The 18,967-nt window shown below is 40.7% G+C and overlaps 1 protein-coding gene across 1 annotated transcript in view; it reads right to left on the bottom strand.

Annotated features, from left to right (window-relative positions):
• MTPN (myotrophin) overlaps window positions 1-18,967 on the bottom strand; it is a 51,874-nt gene that overhangs the window by 11,624 nt on the left and 21,283 nt on the right. Inside the window, exons 2-3 of the mRNA XM_034779859.1 lie at window positions 17,626-17,739; window positions 16,474-16,557 (exon numbers count right to left, since the gene is read on the bottom strand). Coding sequence (XP_034635750.1) covers window positions 16,474-16,557; window positions 17,626-17,739 — 198 coding nt within the window. The remainder of the gene's footprint in view (window positions 1-16,473; window positions 16,558-17,625; window positions 17,740-18,967) is intronic.

Here is an 18,967-nt window from a genome sequence, read left to right as displayed (position 1 = left end):
AGCATGACCTCCTGTCTACCACAAGCCACCAACACCATCCAACATCTGCACATTAAACCCAACCGAAATACTAGAATACACTAGCTAGAGATTAACCAAAAGGAATTACAAAACAGGGAAGTTTCTGTTAGTTTTCTCCTTCAGATCTTCTGTACCAATTACAGATGTTCCATCTCTGCTCAACAGGTGGAGATTTGATTCAGAGTCGAGATTTGCTTCCACCGAATTAAGAGGGGCAGTGAATGGGGCTGCTCCCACCCAGCTCCCTGGCGATAGCCCAGCAGCTGCCCAGGATCTGTCTGGACACTGGATGCGGAACTCCCCACCGGGAGCCTGGCTGTGGGGTTCTGAGAATGGGGTGGGAGGGCAATACCAAGGCTCCCCGCAGCAAGCCTCCGTGCACAGCACCACACATCCCTGCGGGGAACCTCCAGGCAGCAGCTCGGCTGGAAGCATGGAGTGGGATGGGGAGCCTGGGGGCAGCCAGGCTCTAGCTGGAGCCACCCACTCATCCTGGTGACAGCCTTGCTTTCTTGACAATTTCACAGCTCCAGCACAGAGCCGTTAAATTGATAAGAATGACGGCCAAGAGTCGATGTAAGTAACGCAGTATCTACATGGACACTGTCGTCTTAACTACACCAACATAAGCTCTATGCCTTCGGTGGAGGTATTATGTCACTGTAGTAGGGCACTTGCAATCGGCAGGAGCAAGGCTGTAGTGTGTACACACATAATAGCTGCCTTACATCGACCTAACTCTATAGTGTAGGCCAAGTCCCAGGAGTTGGGACTTTTTCTTCTGAGGAAAACCACTGTCTCCTCGTGCATCAAATTTTAAATGACAAAATAAAGTTCAGGATCCAGTTGGATGAAAGAAGCTATATCAAAAACCTTAATTGTTATTCTTACCAAGGCTTCTTTCATGTCCAAATCACATGTGAACACCTGGAACCTACAAGACAAAGGGATCTGGGCAATGCTGTGTTCTGTGATGCTACAAGAGTGACCTACTGGAGCTGTCCACAAGCCGAAAGACTTGCAAAGCAATACTCCTTCCCCACTCCCTCTAAGTCAGAGTGCAGAGGGTGATTTATTAACAATGAAGGAAACTTATTTAGAGCACTAATATTGTTTGGCATTTATTAACTGCTTTATAACTTAGTAGTCACCTAGAACAATTACAGACCTGCAAATTCTTTAAGAGCTCTATGAAAAGCCATTAGACTTGCAGTAAGTCCCTTAGTTTTAAAAATATACATTGTTGGAAAAATGATTTTTGTAAAGTAATAATCCAAAAGGCAGTTCTATTTAAAAAAAAAAGATTTAACTTGGCGGCAACAGAGCATGTTGCCTCCTGAGACTCACTTTGATACTGAGTCCCAAGACAGATTACATGAAATGCATCAGAGGTGATCTGCTGGAACTCGAAGTATCCTCAGACCTTTGCTCACCTTCTGGTTAAATCATGGAGTAGCACTGAAGAAAATCAACCTCTTAAAAATCTCAGAAGAAGCTGTTATAGTCCCTCAGATAAATTATCTTTTCTTCTGGTTAGATTAAGTGGAGTGGGGAAGAAAAAACAGGTGCTGTCTAACAAGCCTTGAGGAATTTACTGTATTTAATCCTGTCTCATTTCATCCTTAGACTTTTTTGGGGTAGGTACAGTGTTTTCATGACATGTATACTGTGCCTAGCACAATCCCTAATTGTATTTTAGTAGCTCAGAGGCCTGAAACATTTCTCAGATTGTGCTTCCTAATTCTCCACTGGATTTAAAAAACAAAACAAAATGCTTTTATCAAAAATTTTGTCCCAGTTCTGATTTCCCAAACAACTGCAGTATAGTTTTAGTCCATTTTTTCCTTTAATTTTCCGAGCTGAAGTCACACATTACTTCTGCATCAAATTTCTTTCTGCATTCAACAGAAATTAAATGGGTGATTTACAGTATTTCAGTATAACCCTAATTCCATACAACTGAAAAAAACAGGTCTTAAAAAAAAAAAAAAAAAAAAAGTGGGCAAGTTTAGTGCTCAGAAGTAAAGGATTTTCAGTGATGGTCCGAACCAAGATTAACTCAAGAAACTGAGTAGTGCTCGTCCATACACTTTTGCCAAGGCACTTCAACCTTACAAAGCTGCCATTATTTGAGCCCTAAGACTTTTGGGGAGTAGAAACATCTTTGAGAAACTGGGATTCAGCCACATGCCCACACAGAAGGAAAAGGCTAAACTAATTTTCAATTGAGACCCAACTAGGATTTGAAACTAAGCTTTGATAAGTAAACCTATGAGCTATTAATGAACTTTTATGCCTCCAAAACAAGAGTTTTTTTGTTAAATATATGTCAAAGTAGTCAGAAACAGCATTAGGGAGACCAAACTTGCTTGCCAGGGAGTTCGTAAGTGTGCATGTCATGACTAGTGTAACTTTATTTATATGCAAATCTAGAGAATTTACCGCACACTTCCTGGCAAAGGAGAAGTACAAAAAAAATTACCCTCTATTGTAGTGATACTCGACTGAGGCTCGTGGGCCTCAAGTGGTGCTTTAATGAGTCTCCTGCATCTCTTTGCAGCTCATAATATTAAAACACCGATTTAATTATTAACCAATCAGGATGCTATTTTACTATGTTATTAACTGACTGTAGTTGATAATAATAATACCTGGTAATTTTGCTGTGAGAATATATAATTAGTCTCACAGCAAAATGACTGACCGAGTATTTTAGTATTACTTTATATTCTATATAAAAATAATCACTAAATATTTCCCATCATACTGTTTAATTTACTGTAGTACTATATTTAAACAATGAATTCACACTACTGGGGCTCTTTTGGGTAACACTGACCACTAATTTTGCTCCAGACCTTATGAGGTTTCAATATCACTGCTCTGTTGGAAGGTTATTTTTAAAATTGCATCTCAGGTCATGTCTCAAACTCATTTGAAAATGAAGTCTCACAGTTAATGTTAGTTGCATACTCTGTCACAAAGGTCTTGCTGTGCCACAAAAGAAAGGATTTCAGCAGCCCAACTTTCCTTCTAAATGGGTATGACAAAGTGCTAATTCATTGCGGGAACCCAAGTATGTTGACCCCCAAATTTTGCTCTGCACCTCAGAATGTCAACATTTCACACTCCTACTTTAAAACTTCAATACCTAAACAATGGATAATAATATAACTGATGTGGACAGTATAAGACCACAATTGCCTTTTGTTAAAATAGGCAAATACAGTTCTATTTTTCCCTAGATACAACTTTTTCAAATCAAAATACTAATTTAGAACATTCTTAGGAGCCTGGCATGAAACAGTGGGACTTGTATCTACTACTCTGATTAGAATTTCCTAGCCAGCTATGCTTTGCTAACAGTTTTGATGGGAAATAACCAGTATATTAAAGAAATGATTTTGGTAATCCACCATTTTGGTTTTGTAACAGAGAAACTGGCATTCTCCCTCAAACTATCTTTTACTTTTGTAATGGACAGAAAGGAGTTTGCATACATTTAAATGTCCCCCACCACAAAGTCTAATTTTTGCCACTTAAATAGGGTTACCATTTGTCCGGATTCCCCCAGACATGTCCAGCTTTTAGAGTTAAAAATAGCGTTCGGGGGGAATCTGTAAATGTCCAGACTTCCCTCCTCCCCCCCGCAATGCAGAGCGCGCGCTGCTGACAGGGCAGCTGGCCGGATGGTGCCACTTACATGGGGCTCCAACAACCAGAGACAGCCCCTCCTCCTCTCCTCTGCAGCTGAGATCACTTCCTCCCTCCCTCCCCCCGCTGCATTCGCAGATCACCAGCCGGCAGTTCCCACCAGCAGTCTGGAGCTCCTCCCCCTGCTCCTCCCCAGCACCTTGGTCTTAGTGGCAGGGTAAGGGGGCCAGAGAAGGGGCAGGGAGGTTCTGGAGGGGGAAGTCAAGAGACAGGGAGCAGGGGGGGTCAGGAGTTTGGGGGGGGCTTTTTTGGGATGGGGGTGTGGATAAGGTTTTGGGCAGTCAGGGTACAGGTAGGGTAGGGTCCTAGGGGACAGTTAGGGGACAAGGAACAGGGAAGCTTAGGTTAGGGGGTGGGGTTCTGGAGGGCAGTTAGGAGCAGGGGTCCCAGGAGGGGTAGTCAGGGGACAAGGAGCGGGGGGAAGGTTGGGGGTTCTGAGGGGGGCGGGAAGTGGGAGGGAGTGGAAGGGGCAGGGGCGGGCTAGGGCAGGACGGGGGTGGGGCTCCTCCCGTCCTCTTTTTTGCTTGCTGAAATATGGTAACCCTAACTTAAATCTGTTTTCAAATTGCACAACTAGTCGCAAACTGAGGGGCTAGAATCACTAAAGAGTTAGTGAGTTTTGACCCTTAAAGGTTTTAGGTTTAACACAATTCGGAAGGGTTCTCAGCCCTATCTACCAGTAATCCGAAAGAAAAATGTTGCCAAGCTGAACCTGAGGGACAAAAGTAACTTCCTGATGGTTTATCAGTGCTTGTGTTTCAGGTGATTTCAGACAGGACTGAACCATCGGAAAAAGACAACTGATCCGAAAACATTTAATGAACCCAATCTGTCAAAATCATGCCTGAAATAGACTGCAGCCAATCACTATGATTAGTGTGACAGCAATGCCTGAGAACACTCAATCACCTGCAATCTCAAAATTTTCAAAATACACCTCACTTTGTTGCAAGTAATAAATCAAACTGAGCAAATCAATTTATACTTTTTTGAGAAAAAAGTCTGAATAGAAACACAGTAGAGTGTTTCCACTGACGCACGAGTTCTAATGAGCTAAGACTATGAGAAACAGACACCCCTAACTTTTGCAGAAGCATGTGGCTTAGGGAAACCAGGTAGAAAGGGAACACAAGGCATACACTTCAGATGAAGTGTCTCAGTGCCATAAGCCTTGTGCAAGAGTCTTATTAGATTTATACCGAATCACTCACAAATCTCACACTAAATATCAATAGGTTCTTTTGTATTTTATTTTGCACATTAAAGAAGTGTAAATGTCTTGCCTCTTGGATAGATTACATATTACTTAATTATTGATTACATTTGACTTTCATATTGCATGAAAATGCTTGTACTTGTATATCACCATCTTAAGATACATTGATGTATTAAACCAAAAGTTCAAATACCTTAACCATAAGGCCATGCTTCCATAACACATGAAAAACCTTTTAAAAGAGCAAAAATGTAAGTCCAAAATTACTATAGTAAATTTTGTTCTACATTTTCATTCCCCCAGGAACTTCAGTGCAACTACATTAGTAGGTCAAAGCCCGAGAGAGAATGCTCCCTCAGAAGCAATGTCAGTACTGTTAAAGAATTGACCAGAAGTTACTCGTGAGGGAATTCTGCACCACTGCACATGTGCAGAATTTATGTCCCCTGCAGATTTCTTTGTTTTTCTGCATAAAAATGACTTTCTGACAGGGAAGTCACAAGAGTGGCTTAAACTTTATGCATATGAATAGATTCTAAAAAGAAACAAAGAAGTTAAGGATGTATGCACTCAATGCTCTATTCTCTTTGTATCTTTCCTGAATATGGGTATTCAACACCCAACGCTTAAAAATTAGAAAACCAAGAAATGCAAAGTCAAGACAGCATTTTCCCCACACCAATTGGCAACCTGAACTCTGTTTACAAAGTTTCTTGGTGAATTCTACAGATGATCAGAAGGCAATTCCCCACCTGTCCAGGCCCTGGAAGTAACTCCCCTCCTGAAGGTAGGGCCTGTCTGATGAGCCTGTCAGACAGGTAATTCCACTACTGGTAATCTTCAAGTAGATCATAGTCAAGGGAATCAGAGAAGTCAGATCTGGCACTTCAGCTCCTGTAACAGTTTTAAGTAAACTGGAAGGGGAGTGGAAGGTGAGGACTTCCTGTTAACTGCCTCAGAAACAGCTATTCTGACTCAGGCAGCTTGCCAAGCCTAGTGAATCACAGCTGGTTAGCTAGTTGGAGCCACTGTAAATGCAGCCAGAAGTGCCACAAGTCAGCTCTGCCTCCCTGCCACCTCTCCCTTCCCAAAACACATCAGGGACCAGGAGCGCTGGTAGGGAAAGAGTTTTCAGTTCTGTTCCTCTTGCAGCAGCTCACGGTGTGGTTTAGCAGCTAAGATTTTTCCTATAAAGGACAATGTAAATAATTAAATATGTAATCTGAGGGACAAGACATTTACTTTGCTTGAATGTTGAAAAAAGAATCCAAAAGGCTCTAATGATTTTGTAGTGTCTAAATGGATAGAGACCTTCACAGATATCCGTGGATTTGCAGGGCTCTATGGGATTCTGATAAGGGCAATGGACCTTCTGAGGCCCTTCACATCTCAAATTTGATGAGGATGATTGCCTTCTAATCTTGTTTAGAATCTCCACCAACAGTTGCAGCAGGGAGGTTACTGAAGACTCAGGGCTAAGAGAGCTGAGTTCCAGGAACACTACAGAAGGGGCCCCTTGACTGCACCTCCAATATTGCTTACCCATCTGTCCCCTCCCCTCTTTCCTCCAACCACTTCCCTCAGTCACATGAGCCAACTCTGGTACATCAAACAGGAACTTAACTGAATTACAGAAAGTCTGTTAACTTGGGCAGCTGAACTGTTAACTACTCTCCTGTCAAGAGTTTCAAGACCAGCACCCCTTTCTGTACCTATGTACCTTGATAGGTTTGCAGCAGGCAAGGAGCTGTGCCAAAGCCGTGAATAAAGCTACCAGTTCAGCTGAGTAGAGACTGCCAGTGATCCATGGGTGAATAACTAGTAGTCCACTGTTCCAAAGGTAACAAATTATTGACCTTTACAGTATCATGTACTAGAGAGTCAAATGAAGTCTTCTCTCAATTGTCATTTTTACCTCTCGAATCTTACAAAAAAGTTTCCAGCTATTAAAAAAACATTTAAAATGTGCTTTATCTCACAAAAGACTGTTTAAATTACTTGGAATTTCCCCCATAAATTCTGCCCTAACTCTTTACACAGCTTTTGGGGCAGATTTTGTGGGGCGGGGGGGGGGGAGGAGAGGTGGGGAGAGGGATTGGAGGTGGATTTTAGAGAGTGGAAAATTCTGCTTTTAATGGAAACTTAGCCACAATCTTTTGCTGTGGATCTGCTACCAGCCACTCCATAAAAACACAGCTTCTTAAGATAACCATGCCTATCTGCAAGTCTTATGACAGTTATAGTATTTTCTGGGATGTAGTACTATGGTTTCAGCTGTCAGCACTACCTCCAATTTATTATATTATTATTAATTATTATTATTATTAGGAAGTCAGTCTCCTCAGCAAGTGATACACAAAATAATTGTGCTCTGGGCTTATAAAACAAACTAAAAATCTAAGTCTGCAGGCTGCAGCTCTATACACTGTCAAGTTTCTTTTGTTGTCTCCCAGGGGACACGTTCTTATATAAGGAATAGGTATTACTTATTGAGTGGTTAACTGTCCAGTTTTAAAAAAAGAGAATCCTATAGAACATTAAGTTAAAACCAATTAAATAAAGTTTTAAATAAACTTTCGTTCCTCCTCTCCTTCACCTACCCAGGAAAAAAAAAAAATGTTCACTAACTGATCACTTATGTCCCCATCATATTGAGTTTCAGAGTTTTAAAGTTCAACCAGGTTCCCAGATGCTTTAGGTCCATCACTGACTGAGGGAGAACTTTCACTACTAAAAAACAAACATTTAACATTAAAAACTCTTATGTCACTGACTTTACAGACTTTTTTCAGAGCAAGATTTTAGCTTCCTCTTGGGTATTTACTCATTTATCCTTTGTAGGAGCAATTCAGTAAGACAGCTTATCTAATCAAGATGCTCTTTTGGAAAAGTTTTTCTTTTTTTTTTTTTTTTTTTTTTTTTTTTTAAATGTTTTCCATGACTGAAACCGGACCAGAGTACAGAACAGTTTAAGTCAGCAATTTGCTCAATTCAATCTGGAATCAGAAACCATGTTACAACCATATCGCATTAAGTTATAGGCATAGCAAGCAGACTTCTGCCTATGTAAAAAGTGCAGTAGACCACAGGACCAGTGCTGGCCTTAGAATTTTAGGGAGGGCCAGGAAAATGATTCTCTTGCAGCAGATGAGAGGAAAGAAATGGAGCCCCTTATTTAACTGGAAGAGAGGACAAAGCAGAGCCAGCAGTGGGCCTCTAGGTAGGTAAATGTCCAATAGAAATTTTTAATCTGGGTTAGCCATCTTTAAAACTTGGTACACTATTATTGCCCTTGCCACCTAAAGTATATGAGGTGAGCCGAGAGCTACATCATTAGCATTTAGCACAGTGAATGAGGTAAGCTTTTTTTTTTTTTTTAAAGTGTTTTTTTGCAGTAACTAGTATTTTAGTTATGTTGTCTTGCACATGCGTTAACCCTATTTACCATTCAGCTCACTGTAATATTTTGTACATCTAACAATAGGAGCTGATAGTACTTGACAGTTGCTAGGTAAATTTCACACACAGCAGTACAACTCAGTTCTGATTTACAGCTTCTGTAGATTATTCTTATCTATTTTGTCTCACCAGGGTTATACTGAGTTTTGCCAAGATATGTGATGGCTTTAAAGGAGTAAACCATGTCTAATCAGGCAAAGTTTAAACTGTAGACTCTCATACATTACCCTCTAAAGAAATTGTACATCGCATAATATTTTCATTAAAAAAATGCATGAAAGTTTTAAAGGGCTGGGTTGAAAAACAGCAAGAGGTAGGAAATTCAGAGGGAAGAATTAAGTTTCACTTACAATCCTCCATCTTCCCCCTTGTGTCCAAGTATTGAAGGCAATACCAAACAATTCTTTGTACCTGTCTTTTTGACCCCAACAAGGCAGGTGAGGGTTAAACATTCAGCCTCAAGTCAGTTTCCCTGATTTTTATCGTTAATGCCAGATGCCTCCAGAAGATGAATTAATGGACAGATGTCCATGTTGTAAGTGTTCAAAAGGGACTAGATCCAAAAACTAAGTCAGCATTCACCTGATTTTAGAAGTTGGGGAAAAAAAAAAAAGAAAAAGAAAAAAACCCACCCACAATGACTGCTAGTGAGAGCCAACATGAAATGGACAATTTGGAGAAAGCCTATTTTAACAGAGGCCAAATAAAAATTCTAATTAAGACTGTATTGGAAGCAGTCATCTATGATATACAGGAATTTTTACATCTGTGTATGCCACAGACAAGCTCAGATACATAGCTAAATATTACAGGTAAACCCCAATTAGACGTCAGAGTTATGTCTACACATGTAGGTTGCAGTACAAATTTTACAGAAGTTTCAATTATGAGGGACAAGATAGTTTTGGATAACCCTGCATTTGACATTGGGATTTACCTGCATACACTAACTACAAACTTTGCAAGGCTCAAGGTTTCTTTTGAGGTCTTCCAATGTTGCGACACTGTAGTTTGATTAACTGTGAAGTATTAAAAACCAAACGGTCCAGAATTTCTTTGTCCCGCAATTTCAAGAGGCTGTCAACGTTTTTGCAGTTACAATCTCATCTTGATGGATCACAGCTAGAAAGCGTCTTGCTTCAACGGACCTTAACTTCTTCCATACATTTAGTAGCCTATGTGAATAAGTTGTGCCTAAATGCTTTTACTGCTTCCAAATAGAGTAATCTTTAAAACTGAGTTTTTATGCTCTGTGTAAGAGCAAACAGTTTTCCTGCATCAGTTAAATCATTCTCCTCCAGAATTTTTAAAGCTTTCGATTACTGTAGGTCACCTTGACTAAGCTTAACTTTCTTCTTTATAACTGCACTTTCATACTAGCATACATTTTGCACTCACTCTTTGAACAGTTCTTGGTGCACAGAACGTACTCTAACCAAGGTCTTCTCAGAGTCTTATATAAAAAGTAATGTACTGACACAGTAAAAATCTCAGGTTTTAAATAAAATCTTTAGTATCCACATCCTGCAGCAAGTGGTAGGAAATTAATTGGTATGGGGGCATTTATGGTTCACATGCTTCAGCACCTTTTCACATACAAGATACTTCTTGGTTATTATTCACTTGGATTCCTTATTCTGCTTTAATTACCATGATTCAGTTACAGGTATGAAAGTGATCTATATTCTTCTTGCTTCACTAAACTGTTAAGTCCTTTTACTTATATCAACTATCCACTTAGACACATTATTAAATGCAAAAATATTAAAGTTATGCAATGTTAAGGTAGCACAGCTCAGAGCAAAGAAGTCATGAAGTGCATAAGTGAACATTTTAGAATTTCCTCATCTTGAATAAAAATAAACATTATTTAACAAGGTTGTTAAGTTCTGATCCTCTCCCCTCCAATTTTGTATTTGACAATAGGGCTGACATTGAATGTGTGTGGAGAAAGGGGTAGGGCATATCAAGTTCTAGGAATTGAGTCAACTGGGTTTCAAAAATCAAGCAACAGAAGAGATGTTTTCAACCTGAATAGGCAACATGCTGATACAGTGGAGGGTGCAGTTAAAATGGTATCTTTCGTAGCAGCAGGATTACTAAATTTATGGAGAACTAGTCCAGAAGGCAAATCTGTCACTGTTGTTTACCAGTCCTGCTACAAGTTTACTGGTCTTCCAGCTGACATTTATAGTATTCTGGAAGAACCATCACCCATTAGGGTTATCTGGGATAGTATCAAAGGTCTTCACATTTTATCCCTTTTGTAAAGTAGTGGTAAAAAGGGGTTCAAAAATCCTATTTTGTGATAAAATATTCAGTATTAGAAGTTACTTAGAAGAAAAAGATAGAAACACTGAGTACTGCTGCTGTTTCCTCCCAGCCTTGATGCATGAAAGTCTGTACTTGAGCAGCTGGGAGATAAATCTAACTTTCAGCTGGGACCTAACTGCCTTCAGCTCACCCAAGGAAAAGGAATCAGTTAATTACATAGGTTTACCAGACAGATTCATTTTTTGTGAAAATATTCTCCTATGTTCAAACTGACAACTGAAAAAGAGGCGCTCTACCTCAAAAGCTAACCTTATTTCTATTTCCCCACAGAATAACAGGTTCTGAACGCCACTTGTATAGCTACCTATTGGCCACTTGTATCAAATGTTCTGTCAAAGCTATGAAGACAGGGTAGAATGGATTCCCTGCTATCGTAAACTTCCCCCCCACACTCACATACAAATACTCTAAATCTATGTCTTTACTGTATTTGGAATTATGAAAGCGCTTTCTTTCGGCAACATTACTTCACTATATTTGCAGAGGCAGTTAAATACAACTCCAGCTCAGAATCCTGAAAGGTTTGATGGTAGGGACACAGGAGAATCAATATCGAAGGATCTCTTTTGCAGGAGGAACTATTACACAACCAAAATAAAAGTTGATTTTGTTATGAATGTGACAGTCTTGTTTAGCTACATACAAAAGTATAAAGCTAAGCAGTCAGTCCTCTGTGGGCTTTGATGTGAAGTCTTTTAGAAGTGTTTCAAAATAAATTTAAAGCACAGTGTCAGATTCAGCCATCATTAAGCTGGAAAGTCTGCTTTGCACACTCTAAACCCCATTATGAAAGAGTCTCTCCCATTTCACAACTTCTATAGATTCTTGATTCTCTGCTTGATCTCTATATAGCCTGTTAAGTGGCCTTCCATCCTCCAGTCAATTTTTAAAATATAAATTATTTAGCTTTAAGTTAGTCACAAGCAGACTTTACTACATTAAGATCGTTTCACAGTTTAAGTAACTACACTTCAAGATCATGTGTAATTCAGACCATGGAACAGACAAAGCACGGCATTATGACACTTGGACGAGGGTTCTAAGCTGTTTAATACATTGAACAGGTCTGTCTTATCAAGGAGAACACCGCCTCAAACATTTAACTGATCTGGTCAGAAAATTCAACTACAGCAGAGTCCCAGTAAATGCAACATTTGAATCCATTGCTTCCATTGGTATTGGCTAATTGAGGGAAGTGGGAACAGTGGCAACACTAAACTATGCCTGAAGAACTAGAAAACTGGTGCTACTTTCCCTGAATTAATCAGTTGCCTTGGGCTTGTTTATTAGAATGTAAGCATTTCAAACAGACAGAAAAATCCGAGGTGGATTCTGTGTATTGGAAAGCATACTATTTAAGACATTTGGTCATAAAATATGAAGTTAAGTCATGAGCTAACGCTGGCTGATGAAAACCAGTGTCTACATTGTGTTTGGCAAAACACAGCACAGTAAGCTTTGATGAATGAGTTTCATGGTAAACTTGCTGTTTACACAAGGGTGGTACTGCAGATTTGTAACTAATCTGGAGGTACACATACAGGATTGTAACAGCATTATGGTCATATCCAGCTTTTAGGTTATCTGTCACTGTGTAAGAACTGGTTGACATTTGCCTTCAGGACTAAGCATATAGTCAGAACTCTATCATTCACCAGGTGGACAGTGATATATTTATGAAAAAGCCTGACTCGGACAACAGCGAGGGTCAATGTTTAACTTGGATAAAATGCACCTGAAGCTTTTGGCTAATTAAGGAAAATCTCACAGCCCTTCCAGAATCATAGTAATGCAGGGCTGGAAGGGACCTCAAAAAGTCATCATGATCCTGCCTCAGCTCAGGCTGGACAAGTAAACCTAGACCATCCCTGACAGGTTTTTGTCTAAACCTGTTCTTAAAAATCCCCCTTGGTGAGGCTTCCACAGCCTACTTTGTAAGTCTATTTTAGAGACCAACTACCCTTCAGTCAGAAAGTTTTCCTAATATCTAACCTAAGTCTCCCTTGCCGAAGATTAAGCGGATTACTTCTTGTCTGATCTTTAGAGGACATGGAGATCAACCAATCACAATCCTCTTTATAACAACCCTTAACATATTTGAAGACTTATCAGATTCCCCCCCTCACTCTCCTTTTCTCAAAAGGAAACATCCCCAGTTTTTAATTATTTCTCATAGGTCAGGTTTCTGAAATTTTATTATTTTTGTTGCTCTCCTCTGGACTGGACACAATACTCCAGCTAAGGTCTCACCTGTGCCAAGTAGAGTGGGACAATTACCTTCCACGTCTCACATACAACATTCCTGCCAATGCACTTCAGAATAATAGCAGCCTTTTTCACAACTGCATCATACTGACGACTCAAATTGTAAAGGACTATAAGCCACCAGATCCTTTTTTGCAGTACTGCCCCCAGCTAGTTAATCCCCATTTTGGAGTTGGGTATTTGATTTTTCCTTCCTAAGTATAGTACTTTGCACTTGTTTTTAATGAATTTCATCTTGTTGAATTCAAACTAATCCTCCAATTTATCACATTCGTTTTGAATTCTAATCCTGTCCTCTGAGGTGCTTGCAACCCCTCCCAAATTTGTGTCTTCTGAAGATTTTAAGGATACTCTCCACTCCATCATCCAAGTCTAATGAAAATATTGAATAGTAGCAGACCCAGGACTGAACCCTGCAGAACCCCAATAGAGATGCTCTCCCAGTTTGACAGCAAACCATTGATAACTGCTCTGAGTACCATCTTTCAACCTGTTGTACACCCACCTTATAGTAATTTCATCTAGACTACATTTCCCCAACTTGTATATGAGAAATGCTATAGTACTTCACCGCATCAGAACAGTTTAAAAAGGAAATTAACTTGGCAGAACTACTGTGATAAAAATCAAAGACATGTAGTCTTAATATTTATGTACTCTTTTAGAATTCATATTCCATTAGCTATGATCATACTAAATTTTTTCATTTCCAGTAGTTACTTTACCTTTTCTTGGGAAAAAAAACCAGTTGGTAATCTATATTAGAAGCAATATATATTCCATGCAGAATCCTTTAACACTTGTTTTTAATTAGTTTGTGAATAACCCATTAAGAGTTCTACTGCCTGGGCCAGGAAAGTCCTAACGATAATAGTTTGACCTATATACACACTCATGGAGAATTTACAATGTTAAATTGAAATTTACTTCTGAGGGCATTCTGCACCAAAAAATTTAAAATTCTGCAAGCTTTATTTGTCAATGAATAAATGTGCAGGCTCCAGCATGGCAGTGGGGAGCAGAAGCCACTGGTTGTACAAAGGTGGGAGATCACCCTGCAGCCTCCCCACCACCACGACACGGACTCAGTGGTGAGACTGCACCTGACCCTGACACAGCACAAGGCCTGGGCTTACCCCAGGAACACCGTGGGGCCCTGCTCCTCTGTGCCAGGTGCACCAGGTGAGGGGCAGGCAGGATCCAAGTGTACAGGGGCTCAGTGGGGGGATCCAGGTGTGGGGTGAGAGGATTCTGTGTGGGATAATCTGGGTGCAGGCAGCTCAATGGGGGAGATCTAGGTGTGGGGGGAATCTGGATGCACAGAGGCTTGTGTGTGTGTGGTGGGGGGTTCCAGGTGTAGGGGCAATGGGACTCTACTGGGGCTTCCAGGTGAAAGTGGTTGGGCATCAGCGGAGGGGTACTTGGTGGGGTGGGGGTTGGGGTGTGGGGATCTGGATGTGGGGGCTCAGGGTGCTGCAGGGGCTGAGGCTTGTCAGGGTGGGGGTATGAGTGCAGACAGCTCAATGCGGGGGTGGTCTGGGTGCAGGGGTGGGGGCCTGGAGGCCAGGGGCCTGGGTACAGAGAGGCTCTAGATGCAGGGGTTGAGATTCAGTGGGGTGGGTTTGGGTATGGAGGGCTAGGGTGGTTCTGGGTTTATAAGGCGATACTTGGCAGGGGTGTCTGGGTATGGGAGGTCCAGATGCATGGGGGTTGGGTGGATGGGGGAGCAGCTCCCTGTACAGTGAGTCCTACCCCCACAGCAGAGGAGCAATGGAGGCAGGAACCAGGAGAGGATGCTGAGCTTCCTGCAGCTGGGGGAGGTTTTGGGGAGTGGATCTGACATAGCCACTCTTGCAGGGGAAGAGGAAATCCCATCCTCCCCTGGCTCCAGCCCAGCAGGGACTAGCAGCTGATCCTGCTCAGGGTAGGAGCCACTGAGTGCGATGTCCCTAGCCTTGCAGTGATTTACCTCTCTGCCGGCTGCTCTGGGTGCCTGAAACAATGTATCTGCACAGCGTGGGAGTGGTGCGTAATTGTTCTTGCAGCTTTCCTATGCATCCCTGTCAGAAAGTCATTTTTCTGCAGGAAAGCAAAGAAATCTGTGGGGGACATGAATTCTGTACACAAGCAGTGGCGCAGATTTCCCCCCAGCGAAGAAATTGTATAGCAAGATGCTGCAAATAAGCATTAAGCAAAACTGTAAACCAGGGTATGTAGTGGGATAAAGATTAAAAAAGAATATATGCTGCTGGGTGCACAGAAACACAGGAGCTTAGACTCCTGAATGGAAGGTCCACCCAGACTGCCTGTTTGGAACTCTGGGGGTTTTGAATGTGAAGGATTGTCGGTTGGCTCCTGGAGAAGATGGATCACAGAGCAGGTGGGGAGCTGGACTGTGATCAGGAAAGAAAGCACTGCTAGGCTCTTATAAGATTAGGCTTTCCCTAGTGGAGTAAATAGTAGAAGGGTTAGTGAAAGCTATTGTGTTTAATCAAAGTAATTACAAATTTCAAATCCAGAAGTTGAAGGTGGAATTAACTGGTGGGGTTTTGAAGAGATCTGCAGGGCCCTCAAAGTAGAGTTAGGAAAAGCAGCCAAAATCCTCTGATATTTTACAGGCATGTGTCCTGAGAGGAAGCTAAAGGGTAAAAGGTTGAACAAGTGTTGAACAAGGTATGCACCAGGAAGGGGGAGATTATAATAGCACTGTATTTTGAGATTTCATTCATTAAGTTAGTATCAGGAATACACTTAAATGCATAAATTAAGATTGCTCTAATAGTTTCAGAAAGTGCATCAGTTCTGTAATAATAAAGTTACAGAAACTGTAGGATGTCAGCAAAGAGACTAAGCCTGACAGTACATCTACACTTACAAGTCATTCAACTGAGAAAGTTGTACTCCATTTTGACAGTGATCTTAAAGGTTCAGTAAAATCACTTCTCATTATAACTAAATTCTACTGACTAAACAGATTTTCTATTTCTATTGCAACCAATACAGACTGTGGGGCTTTGGGTTCTGGATAACAATGCCCAAATAAGAGTAGGGAGATCAAAGGACATTTCAGAATTAAAAATAGTTAGAAAAGGGAAATTTTTAAAAACAGGACTTTTCCCCGGTCACCCTTCCAGCAAATATGCTGGACTCTGATAAAGCAACCAAGTGTTGCATCTACCAAAATACGGAATGCCAAATGGTAGTCTTACATAAAATGAGCAGACATAACCACTCCTTTTTTTACCTGCTCCCTTGGCCCACGTGCAGCAAGTCAGCAGCAGCAGCACCAAATGTTGGTTTCTGCATAATGAAGTGCCAGCCACTAGCCTGATGACATGAATGACTATCCTGTTCAGTTATTTTGAACTTATTTGGTCCACCTTGTTATTGATAAAGTCAGAGTACTGAACTTCATCAATGGGCAAGTTATAAGTAGTAGTACTGGGTAAACATTTAAGTCTCACCTTTGACAGAAGCAATTTCACACAAGTGACATGACCCTCATAGACTGCTGATAGGAGTGGTGTGATATGATGTTTATCTGGAGCCTGTAAAGACAGGAACCACGACAATTATTGAAGCACAAGTTCACACTTGTATTTAAAAAGGTTACACTTCAGCCTTTACGGTATGTACATTGGTTTTTACTATAATGAAAAGTTAACAAAAAAACTAACCATTTTTCAGTGTACCCACCCTCCTGAACAAAACAAAACAAAAGCCAGGAATTTCAAAGTTACTGTTTTAAAAAGATTTTCCTGTTACAGACTGATAACTTTCTGAAAAGCTTTCTTGGCTCATATTTCCACAACAGCTTGGCTACAAAACACCAAGTTTGTTTTATTCGCCTTGCTGGAAAGCCCGTTTAGTTTTGTTTTTTTTCTGGGGTGGAAGGGGAATAGTTAAAGCAATATTAATGCCATATTATACAGAATAGCTACAGGTTCAGAGCAAGATGTAACAGAACTAAAAGGAAAGCAGAAGAGAGAACATAAGTGAAAAGGAAGTGCCCACCTCTCCCCAATGCAAGGAAGCAAAGAAGAGAGACTTGTAAATTAAGTCCTTAACTGGTCAATTCCAAACAACTTTCGAAAGTTTGGGGGTTTTAAAGTGTGCAGAATTATTGAAGTGTACTGTTTACAGGTGCTAGCTGTAGTCCTCACAAACCTCTGGGTGAATTGGAGAGAAAAGTTTGCCTTAGTTGCCACTCTGTCATAACTTAAGTTTAAACAAGAATCGTCTCCCAATATAGCAATGTATAACAACTTCACAATATCTTAAACTCTCAAAAAGGCCAGATGTGACTGCTGAGTCCTGGTTTTCACTGACCAGACTTAATCTGTATTTTTAATGGAAACTAGCAAACGGAACTTGATTTCTGGACTGTGTGTAATTTACAGGCTATAAAATTAATATGTAAAGGTCAGTTTAAGCTTCAAACCTGTTTTGTTCTTAAAACCTTTCACTCAGTGATCTCTCAATTACATGAAATTGATACATTTGCCTCAGTCTTTCACAATGAGTCTTTCACAAAAAGCTCTTTACACATCTAACCCAATCAATTACACAAGGCACACAACATAAGTCAAAGTTTTCCTGCAATTTCTTAAACATACATTAATATCAGCTCCTTTCAATAGCAGAAATTCCAGAATCTCAAGCTGCCCACAATCTGCTGCATAGTGAAGAGGTTTCCTCCCACCTTCCAGTGTTCGGTTGACGTCTTCACCCTTATAAAAAACAAAGTAAAACGTGTTAGATTTCCTTATTCATGCAATATCCTTTAAAATAGAAACAGAAGGTCCAACATCTCTGATACACTGAACAATTCACTTGTCCCCAACCCCGCAAACATTAAGTTACTACTTAAGAAAAAACCCAAGAGACTGGGGTCCTTGCACTTTTTCAGATGTAGACCACATTCCAGAGATTGCCTTGCAGTCTACCTCCCCTCTCGTGATTGAGCAACATCTATATGTCAAATACAGCAATTGCTTACTTAGGAAGTTAAGTATTGAGTATTTTTAGACAGACTTAATCCAATAAATGTTTGTTCTCTGAAGAAAGATGGAGATAAAATGTGAGACTGCCATCTCCCTTTGCTCCCCTCCCTCTGCACAAATTTTTATGCAGCTCGATTCCCTTTTCCTCTAAGCCAACTGTGCAGCCTTCTAACCCTACTGCACATGCTGCTTAGCAGCCTCATTTACTCCTCCTCTGGGCATTCTTCTGTTGGTGGATGGCAGCTACAGTAACAGCCAAGAATGGCTCTTATTTCCACCTCTTTTTCCTTTCATATGGCAACTGCCATACCAGTCACCATCACTAACCAATAGAGATAGCAAGGCTAACTTGTTCTGCTTGTTTCTAGCAGCTTTTACAGGTCTCTTTACAATGAGGAGCCTGGACACCTTTAGAAGAGAGTCAGCATATGATCAGCACCAATCTAAAACCTAAATGGCAGTTTTTGAAATATCTTTCATTTTCTGTAAACTTAAGGATGTACTGAAAACAGCCAACCAAATGAGGGTGAAGAAAAAGGGATAATTAATGCTACTCCTTTAACAGGACCAAGGTAAGTATTCACCTGTGAATTCACTAGATAAACACAATAAAAAAAACTAATTATTGCAATATACCAGTTGTATTTCCCTCAGCCGATGTACACCATCCAAAATAAAACCAGGTCATTGTCACCTAGCAACAACTGAAAGCTTTAGACTCTGAACACTGACAGGTACCATGTGTTAAGTGAACCAGTGTGCAAATGAATTTAGCACTTGAGGGAAAATGCTGGTTTTTACAGCCTTGCTGCATATATCCTTTAGGTGTTCACAAAAAGATACTTCAAAAGCAGCAGCAATTCGAGGTTCCATCAAAATTCCCTGCCAGTCTCTACTCCCACCGTGCAAATCTCATGAAGTTCACAAAAGCATGCCCCAATTTGCTCTGCTTCCA

Source organism: Trachemys scripta, chromosome 1, assembly GCF_013100865.1.
Source record: "Trachemys scripta elegans isolate TJP31775 chromosome 1, CAS_Tse_1.0, whole genome shotgun sequence".
In the NCBI taxonomy this organism is placed as follows: domain Eukaryota; kingdom Metazoa; phylum Chordata; order Testudines; family Emydidae; genus Trachemys; species Trachemys scripta.
This window is presented reverse-complemented; position numbering and strand designations above follow the sequence as displayed.